The sequence below is a fragment of the Peromyscus maniculatus genome, chromosome 8 (genome assembly GCF_049852395.1).
Source record: "Peromyscus maniculatus bairdii isolate BWxNUB_F1_BW_parent chromosome 8, HU_Pman_BW_mat_3.1, whole genome shotgun sequence".
In the NCBI taxonomy this organism is placed as follows: domain Eukaryota; kingdom Metazoa; phylum Chordata; class Mammalia; order Rodentia; family Cricetidae; genus Peromyscus; species Peromyscus maniculatus.
In genome coordinates this window covers 102,140,054-102,160,000 of record NC_134859.1, presented here as the reverse complement: position 1 = coordinate 102,160,000, position 19,947 = coordinate 102,140,054, and the positions used below count along the sequence as shown (strand labels likewise).

General features: G+C 51.2%; 2 protein-coding genes across 10 annotated transcripts in view; both read right to left on the bottom strand.

Moving 5' to 3' along the window:
• The window catches only part of Kif19 (kinesin family member 19), a 26,965-nt gene extending 20,741 nt beyond the window's left edge, over positions 1-6,224 (bottom strand). For 4 of the 6 annotated variants that reach the window (XM_076543679.1, XM_076543678.1, XM_076543677.1 and 1 more), the window contains exons 1-2: positions 5,751-6,188; positions 3,859-3,939 (exon numbers count right to left, since the gene is read on the bottom strand). In XM_076543679.1, coding sequence (XP_076399794.1) covers positions 3,859-3,939; positions 5,751-5,789 — 120 coding nt within the window. In that variant the 5' untranslated portion in view covers positions 5,790-6,188. Of the gene's footprint in view, positions 1-3,858; positions 3,940-5,750 lie in introns of all 6 variants that reach the window. The other 2 variants (XM_006970434.3, XM_015993615.3) reach the window with 2 other exon arrangements.
• A 7,860-nt stretch (positions 6,225-14,084) lies between these two features.
• Positions 14,085-19,947, bottom strand: part of Dnai2 (dynein axonemal intermediate chain 2) — a 33,943-nt gene continuing 28,080 nt past the window's right edge. For 2 of the 4 annotated variants that reach the window (XM_006970640.4, XM_015993630.3), the window contains exons 11-13: positions 19,110-19,256; positions 17,240-17,467; positions 14,085-14,825 (exon numbers count right to left, since the gene is read on the bottom strand). In XM_006970640.4, the coding sequence (XP_006970702.1) occupies positions 14,709-14,825; positions 17,240-17,467; positions 19,110-19,256 (492 nt within the window). In that variant the 3' untranslated portion in view covers positions 14,085-14,708. The remainder of the gene's footprint in view (positions 14,826-17,239; positions 17,468-19,109; positions 19,257-19,947) is intronic. The other 2 variants (XM_076543676.1, XM_042283064.2) reach the window with 1 other exon arrangement.

The window sequence follows — 19,947 nt, the reverse complement described above, 5'->3', positions numbered from 1 at the left end:
TACCCACTATCTGCTGATGACTGACGGGCTGGCTGAGCCCCTGGGAGGGACTGTACTATAGCCTTGGATCACCTTACTCTGAGATGATACCCGCAGAGGAACCCACTCAACTCTGAGGAGAGACAGGAAGCGAGAGGCAGGACCTACCACCCAAGGCCCTAAGGAGTCTGCTTGGTGAGCCCCTCAGAGGGGCCAGGACACAGAGGCCATGGCAGCCCCAGCCCCAGGGATAGTCACCCTACCTGACCTCTTCTTCAGAAGGGGCAGGGCACTGTGCAGACCACTGTGCCCAGCCACATCACCATTGCCATACTGTCCCGGGTTAGCTCCCAGCTCACCCCACTGCCCAGCCATCATGCCCGACGTCCTCAGAGAGAAGAAAAGAGAGAAAACTGGCCTGACTGAGCTACAGCCCCGAGCCCTCCTCTGGGCCAGGCGTCCCTGGAGAGGGACAGACGAACAGCAGGGTTCTGAGAGGGGGACGGGGACAGGGTGCTGATTAGAGCAGGAGGCAGTGAAGTCTCTCCTCCATGTTGGTTCTTGGATTCCCGTGACTTAAACACCTAGTTGCCAGGGCCTAGGTGCCAAGCGGCGGCTTACTCAGGAGGCTGTCAACTTGGCTATTGTTGTCGCCACTCCCAGGCGGCAGCCAGAGGGGCTAGGCCAGGCCCTCCCGTACAAACCCCTGGGGAGCTGAGGGCAAAGTGTGCAGGGGGCAGGGTGGAGAGCCCATAATGCTTAGACAGCCCTCTGAGAGCCTCGGCGGACAAAGAAACAGACTGTTGGGTTGGCCCAGCTCTGGCCTGGTGGGAGGTGTAGCTCCCTGGGGTAAGCTGGAGCCAGGCCGGGCAGCCTCCCTCTGCCCTCATAGACAGAAGGAGCCAGTGTCTGGCAGGCGTGGGCACTTAACAGGGACTGTTCCCATCACTTCATATTGATCAACCCCCAAGGTGGCCCGGAGCCAGGAGCAGCCGAGAGAGACACCATTGTCCCAGACCACGAACCTGATATCCTTGGAGGCAGATGCACATATAGGGAGTGGCCTTGTCTAGGAGGAGGCTTCTCCCCCCAAGTGCTTTGACTCTCCCAGCCGTCCCCTCTCAACGGCCCACACAGCAGCTCTGGGGGAACCCCCTCTCTACAGACCAGAACTGACATCCATGGAGCTCTTCTGTGCACCAGGCACTGGGCAGGCACAAGTAAAGACCTTCCAAAGAAGTCCTTTTGGGGGTCCCAGCTGGTGAAGTTGCTTGATGCCAAGTCTGATGATCTGAGTTTGATCCCAGGGAGCCACAGTGGGAGAAGACTACCAGCTCCCGAAATTGCCCTCTGACCTCCAGACATGCACCGTGATGTGTGTGCATCTGATCCCTAGCCCTACTCTAGCATAAAAATAAAAGTTTTTTGAAAGAAAGAAAGAAAGAAAGAAAGAAAGAGAGAGAGAGAGAGAGAGAGAGAGAGAGAGAGAGAGAGAGAGAGAGAGAGAAGGAAGGAAGGAAGGAAGGAAGGAAGGAAGGAAGGAAGGAAGGAAGGAAGGAAGGAAGGAAAGAGAGAGAGAGAGAGAAAGAAAGAAAGAAAGAAAGAAAGAAAGAAAGAAAGAAAGAAAGAAAGAAAGAAAGAAAGAAAGAAAGAAATCTTGTTGTAGAGTATTTGCCTAGCCTGCACAGAACCTTGGGTTGAATCCCCAGCATTTCATAACCTGAGAAAGGTGGTGCACACCTATAAATTTAACACTTGGGAGGAAGAGTCAGGAAAATCAGGTCATCTCTGGTTATGTAGTAAGCTCAAGGCCAGTCTGGGTTATATGAGACCCTCTCTCAAACAAACAAACACACACACACACACACACAACATCAAATACCACAAACCAGTGAAAAAGAAGACAGTGGCTGTCTTCCCCACTCAGAGTTGAGACTCTTACGCTGTCTACGCACATTCTCTCTGCCCCTGCTCACCATATGGGGTTCTTCCAGGCACCTCCATTTCCCCCAAGGGCTTTGAGGAAAGGAGCAAAGGAGAAAATCATTTGGGCCTTGCTGAGCCCAGCCCAAAGGACCTGGCCTGGGCAGCGTCTGCCCACAGCTTTTCTCAGCCCTGCAGCTCTCACTCCATGCTCCCTGACCCTGGAGCCCACCTCACAGGCAGTGAGCCCTGGCACTCAGAGTGCCAGCCACACAGCTCTGAAGCACAGGCTAGGGCCACTGTCAGGCTGCCACACCAAACCTGTTCCAGTCCCCACCATTGTGCCCAGGATCACTCTAGTACCTGAGTCTCCAAGTACCTACCCAAACCAACACAAAACAGACATCTTGACCATGTTGACCAAGAGTTTGATTTGGGCCTACCTTACCTCATGCCTCTTACCCCTTTCCTTGAGCCACAGTAGCTTTTTCTCAATGATGAAGTTGCACTGTGGCCCCACCTCAAGGGTCTTGCACACTGCAAATCCTTCTGGTTGCAATTTTCCCTCTTGAGTACATCCCTAAAGATCTCTTTATCATCATCATCATCATCATCATCATCATCAACATCATCATCATCATGTTATTATTCTCATTATCATTTTCAAGACAGGGTTTCTCTGTGTAGACCTGGATGTCCTGGAACTCACTCTGTAAACCAGGCTGGTCTTGAACTCAGATCCACCTGCCTCTGCCTCCTGAGTGCTGGGATTAAAAGTATGCACCACCACCCAGCAAGATCTCTTCTTTATAATTCACTCCAGTTCCAGTTAAGACAGGATGTTGATTTGAAGCACATGGTAGCATGGGATTCCTGATCCTCCTGCCTCAACCTCATGAGTGTTGGGATTACAGACACATGCCACCATATCTGGGTTCATCGCTACCTCTCCTTGTCTTTTTCTTTCTCCTTTTTCACGTGTGTGTGTGTGTGTGTGTGTGTGTGTGTGTGTGTGTGTGCATTTGCATGTATGTGGGTATGAGTGCATTGAATGCACATGTACACGTCTAAAATTGATGTCAAAATTTACTGTATTTCTCCTGAATTACTCTTCAGCCTTCTTGGATCACTCTTCCACATCATACATGAAGACCTCTCAATCAAATCCAAAGCTCACCGATACGGCTACTCTTGTCAACTAGCTCACTCTGCGAGTTCCCTGTCTCTGCCTTCCAAGACTGCCACCACACCCACAAACATTTTTGTAGCATTTTATGTGGGTTCTGGGGATCCAAACTCCTCATGCCCATGCGGAAGCATTTTAACCATTGAGCTGTCTCCCTAACCCCTCTCTTAAGGGAGCCTCAGTCCAGTGCCCCTTACTCCTTTCCTGGCACCAGGCTCTTTTTTTTTCTAGCCCTCCTAGGCTGCAAATCTTCATTTGTTTTCATTCTTATGAGCGCCTCTCCCCATAGTAAACTTCTTCAACAGAGGAAGGGCGGGGCTTTTCATGTTGGAGGGCTTTCCTAGCTCCCAGCATGCTTTAGGTTCCTTATGAATAATTATTGCCACATATGCCCTCCCTCATCATGGTGACATGAGGACCAGGAGAGCAGACGGTGAAGGGCTTTGCCAACTTTGCATGTTCTAGAGGTGAGCTTCTGATAGACCACCTAAATATGTGCTCTGTGGATAGCAGGCGTATTTGATGGGAAAATTCACACCATACACACCAAGATATATTTTATGTTCTGGGCCCACCCAGGCTCTGAACGCCCTTAGCTTTCCTTGGGCTGATTTAGGAAGTCTTCCCGGGAGAAGAAAGCTTGGTGATGCTGTGGATAGCCCACCCAGAAGTTGCTGTGGTGAGATATGGAGCTCTTGCTGTCCTGCCAGGTGTGCCAAGCAAGCTGAGCAGGGCTCCACCCTGCAGCGCCTGGCTGCGGGCCCAAGTACCTGCTCGTCCACCTTGTGAGCGATGAGGGTAGCTCCCTCCTCCAGCTCAGCCACGTTGATGGGCCGGACCCTTAGTGCCACCTGGGAGGAAGATTAGAGCCCTGGGTTAGGAGGACCACACTTGGCCATGGAGGGAGGGAGGAGGTCTTTTGAGTTCCTTCCCCAACAGCCCTGTGTTCTCCAGCATCCAGCCATCTCTGACTCCTTGGTTCTGAAGAAAACTGTGAGTCGAGGGCATTGCCTAAGGCAGAGGGCAGCAGGTCCATAGGGTGTCTGGCTGAGTCTGAGTTTATGTCTCATTTCAAAAGCCTGTACCTCAGGGGGAGCCCCAGGGGAGAAACTGTCTACACAGGCTGCATCAGTCACATGCCCAAATTAAACACTTGCTACTCCCTTTGGCTTAAATCTGGAGTCTTGGGGACCAGGGCCAACTGTCTGCATCTGTGAGTGAGGTGCTGCTGGGAAGGGTGGTGGGTTATGACAGGAATGGCTTGGAAATTATGATGGGATAGACATCTTCTCCTTGTTATCCTAACAACCTGAGATGGCATCCTAACACTCCCAGGAGAGTGTCACCAAGGATTTTCTTTGCTCTTTATTTCCTGGCCAGTGAGAGAGATGGTGGGTCTTCACCCTATACATGTGTCTCCCAAAAGACAGAGTTGGGGGGGGGGGAGTTGGAGAGATGACTCATCGGTTAAGAGCACTGACTGCTCTTCCAGAGGACTCGGGTTCAATTCCCAGCACCCACATGGCAGCTGTCTATAACTCCTCTTCCAGAGGATCTGATTCCCCCATACAGACATACTTGCAGCAAAATATTTATGTATATAAAATAAATATTTAAAAAAAAAAGAAGAACAGAGTTAGGGAGTGGGGAGATTCTCTTCTGCTGGATGCTAGGTGGACCTAAAGGGTCCTCAGTTCATTTCATCTGCACAGGCTGCCAGATTGTCCTTATCAGCCTCCTGGCTGGACCTCCTTGCAGGAGGGAGAACCCTCATCCCTGCCCTAAAGACAACGAACATTCTGGAGCAAACCCTTTCAAAGAAGCCCTTTTTGCATCCAGTGAGAGTGCCACAGAGTCTGGGACTGGCCCCCGGAGCTGGATCCAAGCTTCCCTTCTCTTTGTAGAAGCAGGTTCCCTACATAGAGGCAGCATTGTAGTAACATTGCCCTGCCATCTGGCTACCATCATCTTCGGCTGCTGCAGGACCATTTGCACAGATCAAAGGCTAGGGGCTAGGAGAGGGAGATCTCCACCGGTCTCCCAAGTACCAAGACTTCTCCTCGTGGTTTCAGCCTCCATCACTGATAGCCAGGAATCTCTCTCTGCCTATGGTCCTACCCCTACCCTCCCTGCCATATTTTCATCCACCACAGGCCAGGAGACCCTAGAGACTATCCAAGTGGCTTCCAGCATTTCTCTAAAATATCTGGAGTCCTGATTTAGACAGAGCCTGGGTTACAGCTGGTAACTCGCTACTCCAGACTTGGTGCTGGCTCTGTTTTAGCGGGGGCTTTTATCTTCCTTATCTGTGGCTCCAGTCTTCTTTAAAGCAAGACCTGGCTGGGTTTAAGTTCTCTCGTTCACTGAATACTCCCAGCTTTTTTCTCAGGCAACAGCTCGGGCCTCTTTTGGGTCTTGACCTCTGAGTCTTGGCCCAAAGAAGGCTCTTCTTGGAGGGAGGGAAGTGGGGTGCTAACTTCTCAGCTTCAGGAGGTGCCATCATACTTCTGGCCACCTGTTGTCTAGAACTTGGGCAAAGTTGTTCTGCACAGTCCCAGACCCCCGTCTCTCACGTGTCTTCTTAGTGGACATTAATGTGTGAGGCTGTCAGGTCCCAGGATTGGTGGAGGGGACCAAGAAGGAGCTTGGTAGGGGGTCTCACCATGAGTTGCTGGTCCTTGGAGTCGCCATTGTCCTTCATGATTGCGGCAGGTGGAGAGCCTCAGGCCGCGACACCTGGCATGGCCGAGACGCACCTCCACCGTGGTCACCTCCTCGGGTCGCTCTTCCGCCTCCGCTGCCTGACAACCCGAAACCAACAACGCGCCTGCAGCCCGGGCGCTGACCAGGAGGCGGGGCCGGGAGGGCTCGGCCGGCTCAGCCCTGCCCCCTGTGCTCGCTCCGCCCCCTGCTTTCCGCCCCCTGAACCTGGGTGAGCAAGATGTCTCCCACCCAGAACGCCCCTCGGGCTTGCGCTGCTGCTGCAGTTACTGCTGCTGGAGCTGAAGCGCTCTGTCAGACTCAGTGGACTCCCGGCCTCAGCGTCCGGGCCTCCTTCCGGCCCAGCGGCGTCCGTTTGGTGGCTCCTCCGCACACACCCGTGCCCAGGCTCGCGGCTCCTGGCTTTGTCCTCTGCGCTCCCGGCATCCGCCTGGCACGCGACTCGCTGGGAGGACGCACCCTTGCCCCGATCATCTGCTGCCATCCTGACTGTTGCTGGGCGTCTCCAGAGCGCTCCCAGCAGCCTCGGGTTTCCATGAGCGATGCGGGCATCGCGGCTGTGGAGGCTAGTGCCCTAGGGTGTGGATGGCTGCACCCACTGTCCAGAGGCAGGGAGGATGAGACCGCGGGTGAAGAGCTGTGCCCGCACCCTGTGGCACCTGGCTTGGTGGGATGTGTCTTATGGAAAAGTCCCCTTGGTGTTGGCCCACTAGCAAACCACGCCTGAGGCATAAACCCAGAATCTAGGTCAAAATGGATGGACCCAGACTGCCTGCCAGGCTAGCACCACCCAGGAGAGTCTACCCTGGCCCCAGGTTGCATTTGACTTAGGTTAGTTGTGGATGTGGGTCAACACAGTCAAGCTTACTTAAAACATTCTGAGGGCCCTCTAGATGGCACGTCCTGTAAGGAAGCTTGTCCTGTAAGGGAGCTTGTCCTGTAAGGGAGCTTGTCCTGTAAGGGAGCTTGTCCTGTAAGGGAGCTTGTCCTGTAAGGGAGCTTGTCCTCTAAGGGAGCTTGTCCTCTAAGGGAGCTTGTCCTGTAAGGGAGCTTGCAGTCAAGCCTTACTACCTGGGTCCAATTCCTGAGACCCACGTGGTGGAAAGGCCAGAACTGACTCGCAAATGTTGTCCTCTGATCTCCACATGGGCACCCTAGTACATATGCATAATACATAAAAGTAATTTTTTAAAGTAAAAATATTTTTGTGGGGGAGGAGGGGGTTGGAGTTAAGAGCTCAGGAGTTAAGAGCACATGCTACTTTGGCAGAGGACCTGAGTTCAGTTCCCAGCATTGATATCAGGCAACTCACAACTGCCAGTAACTCTAGCACCAGTGAACGGATGCTTCTGACCTAGGCACCTACACACACCACCACCACCACCACCACCACAAACAACAACAACAACAACAACAACAACAACAACAACACACCATTAAAAATGAGTCTTTCCTTTAAATGACAAGTTTATTTATTTATTTATTTATTTATTTATTTATTTATTTATTTATTTATTTATTTATTTATTTATTTATTTATTTATTGGCAGTGTTTCTCTGTAGTCCTGGCTGTCCTGGAAGACCAGTCTGGCCTTGAACTCAGAGATCCCCCTGACTCTGCCTCCTAAATGCTGTGATTAAAGGCATGTACCACCACCCAGCTTGTTTATGTTTTTTTTTTCTGGGTTGGAGAGTTTCTTGAAATTAAAAAGCAAACAAACACTCCCCCCCCCCCCAATGAAAACTGCATCGCACAGTTCTCCACTGTGAACTTTGTAGATGACAGCATCACTTTGCAATGTCAAAAGGCTCACCAGGTGGCCAGGTGACCGGTGGAACAATGGATAAACAATTGCTCATAACAGTACAACAGTTCTACACTGGGTGGAACAATGGATAAACAGTTGCAATTGTTGGTAACAGTAGCAACAATTCCAACTCGAGTGGAACAATGGATAAACAGTTGCAATTGTTAGTAGCAACAATTCCACAACTCGGAGCCCAGTGGAAAGTTTCCTCCCCTCAGGAGGCCTGGGCAAAGCAGGATTCTAGTCCTAATGCTTTCTTCTTCAACCTGCCTAGCTTCTGGGAGTCTGGTGTTTCCGTCCTCATTGTGTCCCCTGGATGGTGTTGGAATTCTTCCTGAATATAGTGATGTGCTTTGTGCTGTCTGTCTCCACTAAAGCTGAGCCCAGAGGCCCTGCAGAGAGGGAGATTCAGTGGGGTTCCAATTCAGGGAAGAAGCTGGAAAAGTCAGCACTCCCATCCCTTGGGGCTGTGGTGGCCGCCTGGCATACACCCAGAGGCAGAGCACGATGTCACCCGTGCCTTGGGACTGGTTTCCTGGGCTTCCCCCAGGAGCTTGTGTTAGGGATAGTTATTAATAAACAGCAGCAGGAAGCAGCCGGCAGCCCTGAGTTTGATAAATATATAATCCAAGCTAAGCTTGGAACCCAAAGTCTCTTGCAGGGGGTCCCCAGCTTTGCCCAATTCTCTGGCCCCAGCAGCCTCAGAGACTGGCCAGCTTGCAAATGGGTGGTATGGAACCGGCTGTGAGTTCAGAATGTTTCCTACCTGTTCATTTTGTTCTGAGATGGAGAGCCAAGACTGTTAGTCCATGCTGGCCTCAAACACACAATCCTCCTGTCTCAGCCTCCCAACTGATAAAATTACAAACATGTGCCACCACTTCCCACTCAGCTAGCATTTTAGACCCAGGATCGACTCTTCGGGTCACTCAGGAAGGTCTCTGGTCTGTTGGGCTTTGTCTAGTTTTCTTTTTCTTTGTTATTCCTCCACATCCGTGAGCCCCACCCAAGATGGCCCATTGTGACTGATGAGTAAAACATAAGCAGATTTGGAGGCAGGTATGGCTGTGTCTATGTGTAATCCCCGTACTCCGGAAGCTGAGGCAGGAGAATTGTAGTGAATTTGAAGCCAGCCTGGCTTACATAGAGAGACCTCATCTCAAAACAAATCACTTCAGAGCTAGAGGTCTCAGCCCATCTAACATGGAGTCTCATCTCCATGTCCACTTGCAAACATTCTCTTCTGTACTGAAGCTGTAGTCATTATTTTTCAGTTATTGTGACCAAACTCCTGACAAGAGAAACTAAAAAAAATGTTTGTTTTGGCTCAAAGTTTGGGAGTTCAGTTCAACATGCAGGGCCAGGCACACACCTTGAATCCTACACTTGAGAGGCAGAGGCAGGTAGATCTCTGTGGGCTACAGAGCAAGTCCCAGGATGGCCAGGGCTGTTACACAGAGAAACCCTGTCTCAAAAAACCAACAAAACGAAAAAGAAGAAAGAAAATAAATGGTGGTGGCTGTTGCATGAGGCAAAAATTATATCCACAATAAGGAAGCAGAGGAGGAGGAGTGGGAGGAGGAGGAAGAAGAGGAGGAGTGGGGGAGGGAGGAGGGGGGGAAGAGGGGGAGGATGAGAAAAAGGAGGAGGAAGAGTGGGGGGAGGAGGAGGAAGAGGAGGAGGACAGGGGAGGAGAGAGGAGGGGAGGAGAAGGAGGGAATATGTGTAGCTCACTTTTTCCTTATCTGGTCCTGAACTCCAGCCCTTGGGGATGGTGCTGTCCACATTCGTGGTGCTTCCTCTCCACTCTGGTAAACCTTTCTGGAAACATCTTCCGACTCAGAGGTGAGTTTCCACACTGATTCTGATGCTAACCCCATTACACTGTCACTAACCCCCTTCTCCCCCTCTAGGGGATGTGGATGAAGCTCATGGCAACACCCTGTCCTGTTTTCATGAGAGTTCTCAGACTGGGCAGTGTTGGGATGCTGCAGCTATCAAGGGTCACGATGAGCCGACTTGAGCTCAGACTTTCTGGGTTTGTTGAAATCTTCACCCACTTACTTACAAGCCCTGCCTTTGCTAATGGAAAAGCCACCGTGGTTGATGTATGATTACATGTCTACACAGGTGGGCAGGCACACGTGTGCAAATGTGTACAGAAATATGCTGTACAGCACCTGGCTGCCTCACACTTCCCCTTGGGGTCTCAGCTTGTCAGTTTCTCATGGAGGGCACCTGAGAGCTTCTCCCTATAGTCCTGAGAATCTAGGACTTTTCCTCCTGTTATCCCTCCCATAATGCCCTGTATTGCTTAAAAATGTCACCCCAGGGGGCTGGAGAGGTGGCTCAGAGGTTAAGAACACTGGTTGCTCTTCCAGAGGTCCTGAGTTCTCAACAACTACATGGTGGCTCGTGACCATCTCTAGTGAGATCTGGCGCCCTCTTCTGGTGTGCAGGCGTACACATAGGCAGAACACTGCATACATTTAAAAAAAGTCACCCCAGAGGCTGGGGATGTTGCTCAGTTGGTAGAGTGCTTGCCTAGCACTCATAAAGCCCTGGCTTCCATCCCCAGCACTGCATAAACAAGCATGGTGGTGTGCACCTGTAAGTCTAGCACTCAGTGGGATTAGGAGTTCAAGATCATCCTCAGCTACATAGAGAGTTCAAGACCAGCCTGAGCTGCATGAGACCCTGTCACAAAGCAAAACAAAACTTCATTCTTTTGCCACCATCTGTTTTTTTTTTAAACACTCCATGTCAAGGACCCAGCTCAGAGCTGAGCAAAGTTACTGTTAGCCAGGCAGTAAGCACCCCACTTGGATTTATTCCTGTCCCAACTGTAAATTCCCTGTTGTCCTTGGCTCCCAGCTCAGTCTCTCAGCTCATCAGCAGACCCTAGCACTCAGAGATGCTTCTCTTGACTTGGTTAGGGATGACTGACTATCTGACCCTGGGAGGGCACTAGCAGTCATCCCCTGTTTCAGCATTGTGCCCATTCCATCAAGCCTAGGGGCTGCTTTATTTGGTTAAAGATGAAGGGTGACAGGGTTTTCCCTCAGCATCCTGCTCTGGGACCCCAGCACCCAGTGGCCTCATGGAAGAAATGGTGGGCAGCTTGACCTGGTAGTCACAGGGTTGTGGTGGCTGCAGTGACACTATCACTGGCAGAGGATGGGGACATATAACTGTGTGGACACAGGGGTCTGGCCACCTTTCATGCAGCTTACTATGGCTCTCCATAACTAGCCTGGAGTTGGCATTTCCAGACCCTCTTTTGACCTCTGTGGGCACCAGGCATGCCTGTGGTACATGTATACATAGGCAACAGTCATGCCATAAAATAAAAATAATAAATCTTTTTATTTATGTATGTATTTTTTTATTTTCATAAGGCAGAGAATGTGTAGCAGTACAGGTGGCTTGTGGCTGCATCAGCACACATGTGAGGCTGCTTGCTCACAGCTGGATGGACCAGGAAGCAGAAAAGGGAGGTGGATACAGGCATTGGGTGGCTTTCCCATGTTTCCCTTTTCATTCACTCTGAGACCTGAGTCCATGGGATGGTGCCACCCACATTCAAGGTGGGTCTTCTCTCAGTTACACCTTTTTGAAAACACCCTCATGGATAAATCCAGAATTATGGCTCTTAGGTGATTCTAAATTTAGTCAAGTTGACAGTGAAAACTGTAAGCATTGCAGCCTGGATGGAAAGGGATCTGGGAAAGGGATCCTGGAAAGGGATCCTGGCAGTCGGAAGCCAAGGAATACTAGAGAGTTACTGTAAGTGTAGCAGCCTGTAACAACTCTGCCCGGCAAGGGAGGATTTCCCAGAGAAGTTGTTACAGCTCTGCTCAGGTCTGGTGAAGTGTTCCAGCCCTGCTCCACCTAAGCACTTAAGGGAAAGTTTCCCCAGCGAAAGCGTTACAGCTCAGGTTAGGTCCCCCAGAGTGTAACAACTCTGCTAGGGGGAAGTCCCTTCCCAGCCCGAGTCTCCTCCCCTCCCAGAGCAGAGTGGTTCAGTTCTGCTCTGCTCTAGCTCCAGCTAAAGTTGTTATTTCTCTGCTCAGCTCCACTCCTGTATAAGAAGGTCCTAACCCAAATCTCAATCAAGAGATTTATTGGGAGAGAAGATTCCAGGAGGGTGGCTGCCTCTAGGGTAAGGCCTCAGCAAACTGAACAAGGTAGTACAGAGCTTATATAGGGTTCCTTGCAGGGGGTATGGGGGGTGGGCTGGGAGTGGGGTAGAGTTTTTAGAGTGGCTTGGGATTGGTGGGTTTTTGTGCTCAGGGATTGGTAGGATTTAGTGCTCAGGGGGCTCAGGGATTGGTGGGATTTCAATCCCTGTTCCCAAGTCAAGGTCAGGGTGTTTTTCCTGGGCCCTTTTCATCCTACAAAGATTGACCACCACAGAGGGAAATGGGCAATAGCTGTCAGGGGCACGAGGCCAAAGAAGGTCATTGTGGTAAGGCTGGCAACGGGGACACCGTGTGCACAGAGCTCTCCAGCCCCTTGGCCGGCACTGTCCGCAGGCTTTTGTCTTCCCACAGTTCGTTCTGGAATGCCCTCCTGTCACAGTGGCACAGTGGTACCCACAGGAAAGGATTTTCAGGCCCTAGCAGGTGGCCCGCTAGCACAAAACGAAGGCCAACATTCCAGAATGGCCAAAGAATGTTCTTCTGCCTTGAGTGCAGAGTGGCAGCCCCTCACAGCGGCCCATCAGTGCCCAAGTCAGCAAGCAGCTGCCTTTTCCCCCAGAGCACTCCATTTGATGGATTTTGCTCTCACATTGGGTTGCTGCACCCTGACTCCATCTCATTTTGCTTGTTTGTGTGAGAGTCTCTTGCAGTGCAGGGTGGCCTTGAACTTGGTACATAGAGACTGTGAATGTCTGATTCTTCTGCCTCTTCTTTCTGAGTGCTGGAATTGCTGGTGTGCCACCTACCCCCTAGTTTCTCTAGTGCTGGGGTTTGGATCCAGAGCTGAGGCAGGCTCTACTTCAGCCTTCTCCTGACATTTTGGACAAGACCATTCTTTGTGGTGGAGGTCTAGAATCCTGATAACCCTAGAATGCTGAGCAGTACAATACCCAGCTTTTTCTGTGTGAAATGCCAGGAATAACTCACTTACCAGGTGTGTTAATTCACAATGTCCCAGATGTTGCCAGTGTGGCAAAATCCACCCCGCAGGGAATCACACCTTTGAGAAGAGAGTCCCTTAGGGCAGCATGGGTGGGACCCGTGTCTCCTTCCATCATCTTATGGTGAGGAGCCTTCTGCTTCCTCCAGTACCCTTTGCCTGCTGATGCAGCAGCAGGTAGGGAGCAGGGTCCCTGCTGAGCCCACTGTTGAGGCTGGAGGGAGGAGCCCAGAGTTCAGGGTGTGTGATACATGCTTAAGGATCAGGAACAACCCTGAGCTGAACTCTCAGCTCTATCGTTTGCTTTTACAAGACCCAGCAAGTTCCTCTGCTCTCTGTCACCTGCTATACTGGGGATGTGTGAGTGGAAGGATTCTTGTGAAGATTGAACCCTCAGTAAACATGAACAAGGACTACTGACATCAAAGTCTAGCCAAATGCAACAACTCCATGTTCCCTCACTGTTTCGGGCAAAAGAAATGACCTGTGTCTTCCCTTCACAAAATATCCGAATGCTAGTATGTGGAGGTCAGAGGTCAACTTTGAGTGCCATTCCTTAGGATGGCATCCATCTTATTTTGAAAGAGCGTCTCTCACTGATTCATCTAGGCTGGCTAGGCCGTGAGCCCCAGGGACTGGCCCGCCTCCACCCCTCTAGGCTAGGATTACAAGTACATGGCGTCATGCCTGGCTTTCATACTTTGGTTCTGGGGGATCAAACTCGGGTTCTCCTGCCTGTACAGCAAGATCTGCACTGACTAAGCTAGCTAGCTCCCAGGCCTTTGTTCTGTTTTTTATATTTGTTTTGTTTTTGAGACAGGGTTTCTCTGTGTAGCCCTGGCTGTACTGGTGCTCACTTTGTAGATCAGGCTGGCCTTGAACTCACAGAGATCCATCCTACCTTCCAGGTGCTGGGATTAATGGCATGTACCACCATGCCCAGCCAATACTATTCTTAATGCAGGCACTTTGAATCTCTGCTGACAGCCACAGAATCCATGACCCTCTGGGACTTGTATGGGTACAGAGCTGGCTCTGGGGTGCCCTCTACCCACTTACTCCTGTATGGAGCCACGGCTTTGGGGGCCAGCCCAGGGGTTAACCCCAAAGGGCCTACTGCCCTGCATAGCACCAGGCCCCCAGTCCACTGCCTGAACTCTTATCCATGCTCCACTCGTCAGCACCTGTGACCAGGTAACTCTCCTGGAGCCTCGGGTTCCTCTTTGGTAAAATCAGGACTGATCAACACAAACCTTTCAGGGACTTTGAAAGAATTGTATGAGATCAACAAGAAGCCCTGAGCATGGGGTTCATGACAAACACTGGTTGCTGTTATCACTGATTTAATTTTCATAAGATACATAGCAATAAAAAGCATGCATGCACGTACAGGGCAAGCCAGGTTTATCCTACTTACTCCCTCAAGATCACCCTCATGCGGCTGCATGTCTAGATAGCCCCTGGGGGTTGCTGGGAGAGGCACTGGAGAAGGGGACAAAGCTTGGGTTCCTATTTGAAAGTAGGTGAGGGAAGTGGAGAGGGAGAAAGAAACTTCCCCCTCTGTAGGTGCCCCTGTACCATGAGGGCAAGCTCAGCTGAGCTCTGGAAGCTTCTAGAGAAAGGCGTTGGTAACTACTAATTGGAGAACCTGTGGTAAGCAGAATAGGGATCTCTCTAGAGTCTAACTGAAGGCTGTGTGGGCCCTGAGTCAGAGTGAACCTCAGTGTAGCTGAGGCCAAGGGAGCTAGCACAGAGACAAGCCCTATCCCCCCCACCCGAGAAAGGGGTGCACCCGGGCCTTGGCCCCAGTGTGGGCCAGTGACTTGTCCCTGATCTGTCTCCATCAAAATTTATCGAAGAAAGAAACTCAGCTTGCACTTGTCAGAAGTGGTGGCGTCGAGAAGGCCAGCAGGGGACCCAAAGGGACAGGGCTGTGGGCAGAGGCCGCCCTAGGTGGGTAAATCTTCTTCTCTCTCTTCACCTGCGTCTTCACCCACTTCTTCCTCCTCTCCGACATGGTCTTCCAACACTTCCTCTCCATCCTCTATCTCTAAGCTTAGCTTTTTCTTTTGAAGCAAAAACAGAAATGTTGGTGAGGGGCGGGCCCTTCCTATTTCCCAGAGGTAAAACCCTGAAGGCCAAGGGCAGGGAGCTGTCAGGAGCCCAGACAGTAAGTCCCTAGGCGTCTGTAGTGCTTGCTCCAGACTGGCCCAGCAGGTGCTCAGAGCCACGGGATGGGGGAAGGCAGGCAAGACTTTGGGCATCTAAGAGCCAGTCTTTGGCCACTCGAGGAGTGGGTGACCTTGAGCCTGCTCCACATGGGGCACCTTGCCACCCTCACCTGTGATGTAGGCATGACATCTTGAGGGCTAGATTTGCAGGTAAGAGTGAAAGGAGACAGCATCTAGAGACAGCCTCCATCATGGGGTAGCCTCCCCCCTTCCCCCGGCCCCTTTTCGTTCTTTTGAGACCAATTCTTGTAGTATGACAGAGGCTGGCCTCAAACTTTTGGATTCTCCTGCCTGGGCTCCCCGAAGTGCTCGGGTTACAGGTATGGATTATTCTTCCCAGCTTCTGAGTGATGCTCTCTGGCCCCCCAGAATTTCAGGCTAACTGCAAAGACTAAGAGAAGAGGAGGTATGGGATGGGCAGAAGAGGGGCCGAGTCGGTGAACTTCAACACCTTCTCCAGTTCGGCTTCATCTGGAATGTTTAAACTTGGCCAGGAAAGCATTTCAGGATGTAGGGCACCAAGCACACGCCTATCGGCCCCCTGGAAAGCACTGTAACCTTTGCTTTCTGAAGGATGGGGTGGACCAGGAGTGGCAGCTGGGAAGAGCCTGGGGCTTCAGGTCAGAGTCAGGACTCTGGTCCTGCCTGCCTGTGCTGTCGGGGGGGGGGGGGGGGGTCCCTCTCCGCTCACAGGTGTGGCTGTCAGTCAAGGGCTTTCCAAATACAAACTGCATCACAAAATGACTCTCTATCCTCAAGCAGTGGGAGAGAGACAGAGCAAGTGTCACCAGACAGAATGAGGGGTCCCGGAGAGACGTCTCAGTGATTAAGAGCACTCTTAATCTGTGTTCAGCTCCTAGAACCCATGTCAGGTGGCTTGTAACCACCTCGAACTCCATCTCCAGGGGGGTTCTGACACCCTCCTCATGTGACATCACCTTCCTGCCTGAATCTACAGATGTTGGCATGACAAGTGTTCATGATCCCACCTGGCTTATGGTATGGAATTAAAGACGGAACCCAGGGCTTTGGGAATGCTAGGCAGGTAGTCTAACTAAGCTACATCCCAGACCCTTCTAAATAGTTCTTATATTTATTCGTGTGTGTGTGTGTGTGTGTGTGTGTGTGTGTGTGTGTGTGTGTGTACACATATGTGATCATGCACAGGACCTGAATTCCACAACATCTTCTTGCAGTCAGAGGACAACTTGTGGGAGTTGGTTCTCTGCTTTCACCACGTGGGTCCCCAGGAATCAAACTCATCATCAGGCTTGTAGTAAGTGCCTTTACCCATGAAGCCATCTTGATGGCTCCACTAAAACATTTTTATTTGTTTGTTTATTTTGAATGCATATGTGTGTTTTGCTTGCATGCATGTCAGAGTACCACATGCATGTCAGAGTGCCCACAGAGGTCTGAGGAAGGCATTGGATCCCCTGGAACTTGAGTTGAGTGAGACAGTTAGCTGGGGTCCTCTGGAAGAGCAGCCAGTGCTCTTAACTGCTAAGCCATCTCTCCAGCCCCTCCCCTAAATGCTTTTTAAATGAGGGCCCCACACTTTCACTTTGTCCTTAGACCTCATGACACAAGTCAGAAGAGCAGGCGCTGGAGTAGCCTGGCTTCATTGTTTTACTGTATCTGGCCCTCGTCTCCTTCCTACCTGGACCCCTAAGAACAATGATGTGGACGGAGAAGATTTTTCCCCCTTTGTCCCCAGCCGGTGGCCAGGCACCATCTTTACAGTGCATTCTTATTTCCCAGCTGGCAGCTGAGGGACTGAGAAGCAGAGTGAGAGGCCAGAGGACAAAGGTAGAAAATGCTTGCGAGCTGGGGCCAGGGGCAGGGGAGCAGTCACACTCCACGCTCCTGTCACCTGCTCGGGCTAAGCCAGAGCAGTGCACAGAGGGCAAATGTCACAGCCCTTTCCTCCCCTGGGCCTCAAAGCCCTCACTCACAGATTCCCAGGGCCCTGATCCAGGAGGTACCAATCGTGTTAAGATGAGCCTACCATGAGGAGGAGGCTAGCAGGAGGCATGGGGTTCCGGCCCTCAAGGAACCTGGTGTCTCTTGGGCAACAAATTTCCTCAAGAGATAGGAGTGAGTCCACCCTCTTACCAGTGGATAGTCAAGATCCATCCAGGAAAGCTACTGGCTCAAGGTCACCCAGGAGGTCAGAGTTGGGCAGAACGCAGGCCTTAGGGCTTTCTCCCAAACCCCAGCCCACCCAGGTCCCTTGCTGAGGTCCTTACGGGCTTTGCTTTCTTTTTCAAAGCCTCCGCTTCCTTCTTCTTCAGCTCTGCGAAGATGACCTCAAAGAACTCCTCCTCGGCTTTGGCGACTAGCTCATCGAGGTCCAGGGCCATCTCCTCATCCTTCTGGTCATCATCCTTGCCCTCTGCCTTCCCTTTCTCCTTCAGCCGCATCTCACGGTGTCTGGCCTCCAGGATCTTTTCCCGCCGGGTCTCACGTTCGAATATCTGGGACAGACAGGGATAGGCTGGTGGCGAGGGAGGCAGGGAGATGGCTGGAAACCCCAGAATAGTCTGGGCTCCTATGGAAATTTGTCCCTGGTGAGGTCTGCTGGGGGTCATATCAAGAAAGGAGGGCTAGGCCAGGAATGGCGGTGCATACTTACAATCTCAGTGCTCAGGAGGCTGAGGCAGGAGGATTATTGGAAGTGTAAGCCAGCCTAGGCTTGTTGCAGGGTATTCTGCCACACTGTGTGAAGATATATCACTGGTTTACCTCACCTGCCTAAGGCATCTGACTGGTTTAATAAAGAGCTGAACGGCCAATACCTAGCTAGGCAGGAGAGACTAGGCAGGACTTCGGGCAGAGCTAGGAATTCTGGGATGAAGAGAGTTGGATTCATCAGCAAGACACTGAAGAAGTTGGACATACGGTACTCAGGAGCGGTAAAGAGCCACACAGCAGAACATAGATTAATAGAAACAAGTTCATTTAAGTTATAAGAGCTAATTGGGAACAAGCCTAAGCTAAGACCAATCTTTCATAATTAATAATAAGTTTCCATGTCATTGTTTGGGGAGCTAGTGGTCCCAAAAGGAAGTTTGACAACATCGGCTACTTAGCAAAACCCTGTCTATAAAAAACAAATCTATGCAGAGCTGAGAGATTTATTGTGTATTGCACTATTTTCTATGAAATTAAAAAGATGTCAGCACATACTTATACATCAAGTAAATTCGTGACTGTGAAAATACAACTCCAATTATGTAAACTTTTAACATCTGCTTTCATTTATTTGTATTTATGCATTGGAAAAAAAACAAACAACTAAGCCAGATATGGTGGCACACACCTTTAAACCCAGCACTCAGAAGGCAGAGACAGGTGGATCTCTGTGAGTTCAAGGCGAAGCTAAGGCTACAAAGTAAGACCTTGCCTCAAAACAAACAAGTACACACTTGCTCACAGCACTAGAGATGTAGGGCAGCTGTTAGAGTGCCTGCCTGGCAGAGACCCAGCTGCCTAAACGGTGGCACACACCAGCAACCCCAGGACTTGGAGGCAAAGTTGGTGCACCAGAAATTCAAGGTCATCCTTGAGCAGGGCCACTGAGCTACTCAGTTCCAAGGAGCCCCACATACACAGGCTACAGTGAAGAATGTCCTTTGGGGTAGGCAAGATGATGATTTTGATCCCCAGCTCAGGGGTGAGGCCTCAGCCTCAGGCACAGCCAGGAGGCTAGCCTAGCCTCAGCATCAAGAACTGCAATCCCAGCATCCCCCACGCTGCTGGGGAGTGAGCCCCAGGGTAGGCAGAGGGGTAGCACTGGCTCTATCATCAGGCAGATCACTTCCATTGTCCTTTTTGTGGGCAGCCATCAAACCTTCCACGGAGAGGCTTTGCTGCCCAAAAGTCCCATTGTTATACTCCATCAAACTGCTTTGATTTACAGCTGAGACACCAAAGCCTGGGCATGCTGAGTGACCTGGCTGGAACTCCTGAATGTTAGCAATGGAGCAAGGGCAGATTGACAGCTGGGGGACGCCACGCTGCCCTCACCAACAGTGGCAACTCATTTTTCCTGACTTGGTCTCTATGTGACCAGCCAGGTCGCAACGTATGCAGAGTGGGCCTCGCCTTGGCACTCACCGAAGAAGCTATGTTCTTCTCATTCCTCTGCAGGGTGGAGAGGCTGCTGGACACCTCCAGCAGAGTGGTCGTTCCAAGCTGGGAGCCGCAGGCGATGAGACACCCGGTGTCCTGAACCCGGAGGCAGAAGAGGGCCTCGTCACACACCTGTTGAAGAGGTCAGCAGAACCAGGTAGGGTGGGAAAGAAAACCAAGTTCACGCATATCCTATTATCTGACCCTGTTGGAACACCCCCAGTGATACACGCTTCCACGGCGGATGGAGTTCATTTGCTGCCAAGACCCTTGGTCTCCAGCCTCGTTGTTGGTCTAGCTCCATGCTACAGACCACTGGCCTTCACGGCCCCAGTCAGTGGGTCTCAGCTACAATTTGCTAATATACGGTGATGGGGGAGCTGCAGAGAATCTGAGTACTGGGGTCTGAGTATTGGGGTCGCTACTGGGGCGGGAGAAAATGTTTACTCCTCTTGAATTCCTCCCTGCTTTATTGTTGTTTGAGTCTGGGTCTCATGTCAGGTTGGTCTTGAACTCACTACATAGACTAAGAATGACCTTGAACTTCTGATCCTCTGGCTTCACCAGCATGCCTGGTTTCTCTAGTGCTAGAGACCGAGCCCAGGGCCTTGTGCACACCAGGCAAGTGTCCTGCCAACTGAATGAACTTGTTTCTTGTGGTGCTGGGCATGGAACTCAGACTTGATGCGCACTAAGCAAGTACCTTGCCACTGACTGGCACCTCCAGCCCTTCCCTTCTGTTTAAATTCTCTGGGACGATTCTTCTACATCATCGCAGCTACAAGTGCCCCGGCCCCTCACTTCTGCAGGAACCCATGCTCCC